General features: G+C 32.6%; 1 protein-coding gene across 1 annotated transcript; it reads right to left on the reverse strand.

The window, feature by feature from the left end:
- Positions 1–546: 546 nt before the first annotated feature.
- On the reverse strand, positions 547–4,251 carry LOC117326460 (sulfotransferase 4A1-like). Its single transcript, XM_033883208.1, has 5 exons — positions 4,080–4,251; positions 3,384–3,695; positions 2,620–2,729; positions 1,133–1,319; positions 547–662 (listed from the first exon to the last, which is right to left on the reverse strand). Exons 1-5 carry the CDS (start codon positions 4,249–4,251, stop codon positions 547–549), a joined length of 897 nt encoding a protein of 298 aa, XP_033739099.1.
- Positions 4,252–7,842: the final 3,591 nt, after the last annotated feature.

Raw genomic sequence — 7,842 nt, forward strand, 5'->3', positions numbered from 1 at the left:
AACACAGGGTATTGTGGTAGAAATATATTTACACACTGTTTATATGAATTGAACACTTTCAATAGTAGATCATGCCTTCTAATATATGTGTAGAGTACCTAAGTAATAGTAGTCCTTGTATAGACGTATATGTACTACACATTATACAGTAAACAAACTTATAGCGTCATTATAGCTTACACATTCTACTAGTGAGATAATAAAAATGTATATAAGAATGGATCTACCATCGTTCTTATCATCCTTAAGAAACAATACATTTGATATATAAACAATCACATGAAGATGGCCTGGAAATCCTGAAAACGTCGGTGACCACAGAATGCCGTATAAATTTCTTTATTTTTGGTTTCTACTGATACACAACTGTTTGACTGTTAAAGATTTCATATATAGTTAGAAATATTTTTATCTTAAAATCATATAATGAAATAACAATGGTAAGTCCTATCAACTTAAAAATACATACCACATCTATATAAACTAGGAACAATCATAAACACTTGATGAATTAGTTTGTTAGTGCGCAAAAGTACGTATTTATGTTCACTCATAGTCGAACTCAAGGTTGACTCCCATGTCACACATCTTTTCCTTGTATACGACATCAAACGCTTCATTTTGTGTCACAGTGAACACATTCTTCCAATTACCAACAATTCCTAAATTGAAAAGAAAACAAAAGATTTAAACAAAGAATGCATACTTTCAAGTCTTAATATTTTACAAAATACTGAGGTGGTTCATAGTCCATAACTTTCCAAAATTATCTTTAATTGAATAAACCGAAGACCTATAAATTAAGTATATATACCACGTGACCTGCTTCCACATTACCAAATATGGCGCATGGCAATTTTGTTAATGAATCATGGAGAATATATGGATATATACCTTAAAACAAATGTTTTAAACCTTCAATCATAATTCAACTCCACCGATTACAACACTACTGCACATATAGTAAAATAATGTTGATACACATGACATTACCAATAATGGCACAGTGAGTACATGTATGTGTGTTATACAGTATGTAGACTTAGGTACATACTAACACTTACATATACTTACGTTTTGTTTATATCAGATAAAGGAATACAAACTAGAATAATTTAATGAGATCATTAACCTTTGTTGTAAACTGGCAACCTTCCTTTATCGGCACGATGTTCATATACTTTATTTTCGCCTGCTTTTGTTGCGTGTTCCTTCTTTAGGTTTTCAAAAGATACAGCATGTTCCACTTTTCTGAGGAAAGTTTCGTCGTGATTGACCTCCAAAAAGTTTGCTATTTTCACCAGATTCGGATACAGGTTCTGAAAAAATGTCAAACTTGTTTCACATAAGTAAAATCGATTTACGTTCAGCGTTTTAATTTCTTACGAAATAAACAGAAAAGTGAACTTGCTTAAATGGAGTTAATACAACATCCATAAAAACACATAAGAATCCCTTTATCGCATCACACTATCTTTATACCTTACCTTTTCATTTTTTGTAGATTCCAGTATGTTTTGAATTATTGGTGAAATTATATGCATTTAAAAAAATCACATCATTTTTGATTTCTAGGGATTAATAAATTTGTTTCAATATATTGTTGGGTATTTTTCTGATATACAGGTTACATATAATGAATGGGTTGGTAGATATGTTTATTTATTTATTTATGTATTGATATATTTTATTTGTTTAAATTTTGGGGTAGGAGGGGGGGTCCCCATGTCCGGTTTGTTTTGTACCTAAGTACGTGTACGTATGTACATAGTTTGGCAACGTCCTAGCGGCTTCTTTCCTTTAGGGATTTTTATCAAACTTCACACAAACACAAATAACTACTATATCACAGCCATGTTCGAGGGGATTCAGGGTTGTTGGTCAAGATTACGTTAACCGTTCCTTTTCAATAGAATATAATTGCTTAAAAGTCGCAAAAGACACAACCTTTAGGGGTTGTCTATATAGACTTTTAGAAAATGACTAACGGAAGTGAAAGGAACACCATATACCCAACAACCACGATCGACCTGTTTCTACCACAATAATATGAGTCGGGAGCGGCGGTATTATGCACGTGTCTACTAACATATGCGTAATGATACTATCAAATGTAAAAAGTCACTTATTTATAGGCAAGCTTTTAATAACTAGCTCTTTACTTTCAAACTTATTCAGTCATAAACAAATATATGGCAAACCTATAGTAGTTAGACGCCTTTCAAACATTTATGTTTGCAGTTCTTCATTCCGAAAAACTAAACAATCGCGAACTACATCCACGAATGTATAGTCCGATGTTATGTTGTCCAAAGCACTCGAAAAAAAGTAGTTCGCGTTAGTAAATTCAAATTTTCAACCAATGAAAAGACCGTAAGTTTAAATACAACTTATATTTATATTCTATTGATATACTTATCTAACAGTCAGCACCCTTACATATATCTACTTAGTCATTTGAGGACCGAACGTCTATTAATCCAGAATGGTAATCATATGGGCCTGATAAAAAATGTAAAAAAAATATTACGAAAGTGCATTCCTTGTAATTTACAGTTTAACCCTTTCCGAATATGTTTGGCAGACATTTTATGTTATGATTCAAATAAGACCATTTACCTTTTTCAGGCATTCATATCTCAGAATCAAAATCTTCAAATCCGGATTCTCACAAATGGCGGAGTTCCATTCCCTCGTATGTGTAAACCAGGATCCGCCACACGATATTACTGGAAATTGAACAAACACGTAGTATTGCGTTATTCTCATTGATGAATGCAATGTTTTTAAACAATCAGAAATAGCATTGCCACCTTTTTTTATTTACATTACAGTACTTCATACCTTAAAGATCTATCAAAAACAATTATTATATAAAACGTACAGTTATGTAACGTCAAAGCTTAATCATGCAGTATAGACATTACTTCATTGATAATATTCCAGTGTATGAGTTGATTATATCATTATATTTGTTTTCACAAAAATAGATTTTGATTTACCATTAAATGTTTTCGCTTTGTCATGACGCTGTTTGGTTTTACCATTACGGTATATGCATTCACAAAATATATATTATAAATAAAAATAATGTGTTTTAATGATGAAAGCATAGAGTTGTACAATCAAGTCCCATATTGGTGAAACCCAATCATGTAATAATAAATGTAATTGGAATGATAGTTAAATAATATCGTATAATAATTTATTCAAGTTACACATTCTTTAAGCCAAAGCATGCATCGATAAATAAAATCATATAATGAAAATGTTAATTCACACATCATTATGGATCTATATGTTACAGCTACAGCATTTCATACTACGTTGTCGATCGAAATCTTACTGATTATATTTCAAATTAAGTTTTAAAATAACATTACTTTCTTCAGTTAGGAAGGCTTTTAGAAATCCGTCGAAGTTGCCGATATAGCTCGAGTTTCTAAGTTGACTTAAATATGTGTAGAATGAGCAAACGACGTCCTTTGGATTCCGAAGGACGTAAATCAGTTTAATTTGTCCTTCCTTGGCCGCTTTAGGGATGAAGGGATACGTAAGATGTGTAGCAAATAACCTTGGGGACTTAACATTATCGAGTATCCCTATATCTTCATATTCAACCATCGCCATATGAGATTTGTATTGTAGTGTTTTCATCTGTATCATTCTGGTGATATTGAACACCCAGTGAGTACCTGAAAATATTGAAGACATTAGTATCACTTAAAAGGACACTTAAGTGAGGTTATTTATCATTATTCTTTTCTGTGGTGTTACATTTGGTTGTAAATGTATAGTTCGATATTCCTCTGACCAAATAATGTCAAAATATTGATAAAGCCCCAATGTGCTCTTCAGAATTAAAAAAACATAACCAGAAAATCATTGATCTTTTAGTTTTATGTTTGAGCCTTTTATTCACGACCACTCTGACTAGGCGAGCTGAAAAGTAAAGCACTGATCATCATAGTTCTTATATACGGATGAAAGTTACCGGCACCCTATTGGAATAATACTGTTCCGATTAAAGACTCCGGCCGGACATAAAAAAAACATTTCATTCAGGTGTATACCCTTACCTGATTTAAGAAATGTACAGAGTAAAACATCATCGGGCCTAAACGGTAAAGTCACCTGTTTCTCTAGGTGATCACCCACATTACCAGGAATTTCTTTATGGAAGGCTCGACCATGGTAACGCTTGAATATAATGATATTTCCCTGGTCATCTGTCTTCTTCACAAGTTCCATGGCGGTGGATGATGTCGATGAAAACTCAATTGCGAAACAATTTATTTTATTCAATTCTGTTGAATTAATGTGTTAAAAACACATTTCCATATTCTTATATGATATACATTATTACTATGATATCTGATACAAACCCGTTCCTGAATATTTTATGTTGGAATTATAACCATATGTTCTCGCATTTCACAATTTCTAACACGGCATTAGTGCGTGCAACAGGATGATGCATTCATTATAGATATGTAACTTCTAGTTAATTACATGTATATTAGATAGTCAGTTGAATTTGGCACATCTACAATATATATTGATATATGAATAACAGGTGTCAGTATTCGAAACCACGTGCATAACCTGATAGAGAATTCCCTTATCCTTGCATTGTCACTTTCGAGATACCTGAGGTTAAAACTGTGTTTTAGATTAATGACTTTTAATGTTTCATTTTGTTACTAACGTATAAGCTTTACCATATCAAAGCATTTGTCTTTGTATATGCGCATTAAATTTTCCACTGTGGATTTTATAGTCTAGTCCTAAATATGATGCGTGCCTTCAAATCTCTGTCATTTATGAGGACTACAGAACCAAATAAAAAATAGATTGTGGGTTTTCCCCGTTTGGGCAGAAGATTTAATAGGAAGGTGAATGCATCGGGGTCTACTGATTGAATATTTATGTGAGAGAAGTTTCCAAAGTTTTGTGTCGGCTGGGCAATACATGTAGATGTAAAATATATAGATTGTTTTCTTTTCTAGCCTGTTATTGTCAGAGGGAGTTAATTAAGAGTGTATTTTGTTATAAACTTAGGTGATTTTTTGGTGCTGAATTCAATACAAGATGATGACCCCCCCCATATAAAAAAGTTCGAATTGGTAGAATTTTTAAATCATTCTATTGACAGATTTCCGAGATGTCATTCTTCAAAATTATCGCTAGTGGACCATTGTTGAAAACTTCATTTAAGCAGGACAGTGGTAAACGTTATCATTATCGTCTAACGGAAATCATTTCGTTCTGTGGTTCCTATAGAGAGCTACCAGATATGACATTTTGTGCCATTCCAGCGTCCCTGAACAACGGATGATGGGACCCATCTGCACATTTCGACTGGGATTTTCACCATGGCAGAATTTAAAGAGGAAATTAGATTTTGGATTGCTTGTAATGAAAATATGGGCCTGTGCAGAGTGTAAATGGGGCCATATGCCAGGGTGATACGGATGTATGGTTTGTATTTCAATGGTACCCGTGTTAAGCGTGTTTTGTAGTCCCGTGGTGCGTCTGGTTGTTCTATAATCAGTACCCCGGTTCGATTTTTGGTGGTTTTTTCTGGTTATTCTCTTATCCCTTGCCCGGTTCGGTGTTCGGTGATGTGACTGGTGGTTCTGTTCTCAATACCCCGGTTCGACTTTTGGTTGTTTTTCTGGTTGTTCTCTTGTCCCTAGCCGAGTCAACTGTCCTGTATGTGTGTTTTGATTCATTTGAATATATAATTGCTCTTGTCCTAGTTGTTTTTTAGATTAAGGTAAGAAATAAGGGGGTTGGGGAGATAACATTGATCTTCAGGCTATATCTTATTTGTTTATATTTCTCAGTAGTACAATATCTATACTTTGTTATTACCAAAAGAAATCTGTCTAGATTCAAAATTCAAGATATTGATATTTTAATTTTAAAAAATGTTTTAATTTTCATGTCTTTTTTCTCATAGGAATCTCCATCTCCGGTACCAATAGAAGACTTGACCTACCAATTTTAAACAGTGACGTTATATTGAAATGCTTACAATGTTATGATTTATAACGTGAAAGAAAACATATCTAATCTGATAAATACTGCATAAATAATTGGAATATATATATATCTATGCTAAGTGAGTATGCGTATATAACAGAATAATAAAATAACATCTAATGAGAGCACACGGTATTATTGTAAGGATAGACCAGGAAACTGCATGTATTTGTTTACAGTATTTTTTTCAATTTGTTCTATTCTATTTATTAAAGTTATTTGAGAGAATGATTGAATAAAAGTGAATTGCGCAAGACGAGAAAAGTGTATCTGCGAGAGGCGACATTTGTAAGAGGGATGAATCATCTATGTGTTTTTTTCTGGGCTACTCATTAACGACTTTTCAGCTACACATTAGCGACTAGCCTCCCATTCTGTTGAACAGACAGATATCTACCGAGCACAGACTACCTTATTGTTTAGATTCTGTTATTTTGAAATGTCAATGTTCAGCCAATTACGAACAATCGTCGGAAAGATTACGCATTTATTTCACGTTCATATACACGTATAAGGAAGTAAAGTTAATGATCCGTGAGATACATTTTTTCTTCTTCTTTAGGAGTTGCTACCCTTGATACATATAATACATATAATACATATAAATGGGCCATGGTGGAGAATTCATGCCAAGTCGTTGTAGTAAATTAATATGTTTTTAGAAAATGTTTGATACAAAGTTATGAAATTCTGAAAATAAATATTGAAATTGTTTGCGAACATTGCATAATAAAAAGAAAGTCATTTGTCCTGATCTGACCTTAAGTAAAATCTTAAGGTTATATCTAAGTCCCTATGAATTAATGGTGTGTGTATGCAATTATTGATTCCATAAAAAATAAGATAAAGAAATATGAGCGTACTAAAGAATCTTTTACTTGAGATAAGCATTTTGACATTAAACCAATTGTTTCTTATTCAACTCCAAAGGACTTTGTTTTATATGTCGTATCTATATATTATCATGAATCATACAATAGCCATGCGGACATTTAGTTGACAAACGGAACGGCATGTTGGTTGAGTTAGAAAACTTAAATGAAAACCAATTAGAAATTACGGAAACACGAAATAATACAGAAGGAAAATGAAAGATTTTAAGAGATCATCTGTACATAAATTACTTTTTGTCAATTTATCAATAAATGTATAGTTTGTTTAAGAAATTAATCTTTACTCGCTAGATCTTGATTGATGATCTAATTCATATTATTGTATGGGATAACAGTGTATTTTAGGAGAGACAAGACAGCCATATATATCTTTATAAATACATCATAGTATGCCTGTATCAGTTACTCTGTCGGTCATGTTTTTCTTTTCACCAGCTACCTCGTTATCTTGACTGTTCTTTTGACTCCGTCTTTCCTAGGAACATCTTTTCCTCTTGCCAGGTTAAAATGTTTGTTGTCATACTAAGATATGCAAACATCTTTCCTAAACTTAAATATATATCCTTGCGTGCAATATGTGAGCGGGTCAAATACCTAACGTAACAAGACTGGTGTCTGTTGGTGAATATGGTAGCTTCAGAACGGGAAGATGAATGCCATTTCAATCTTGAATGTAATCATTATAGAAATTAAAGGGAAAAGTACATCAAACGTTATTACTGGAACAACCCATCATTGTTTAAATTAATTCAGCTATTCAGAGTAGAAAATGTAAAGGAACTGTGTGAACTAGGAAAGTATATACATGAAACTATTAAATTATGAAATAATTACTAAACCAATCATTGATGTTATTCATGTACAATGAAAGGAAGTTACCAAGTTGAAACAAATTCTTGTA

Source organism: Pecten maximus, chromosome 4 (genome assembly GCF_902652985.1).
Source record: "Pecten maximus chromosome 4, xPecMax1.1, whole genome shotgun sequence".
NCBI lineage: Eukaryota > Metazoa > Mollusca > Bivalvia > Pectinida > Pectinidae > Pecten > Pecten maximus.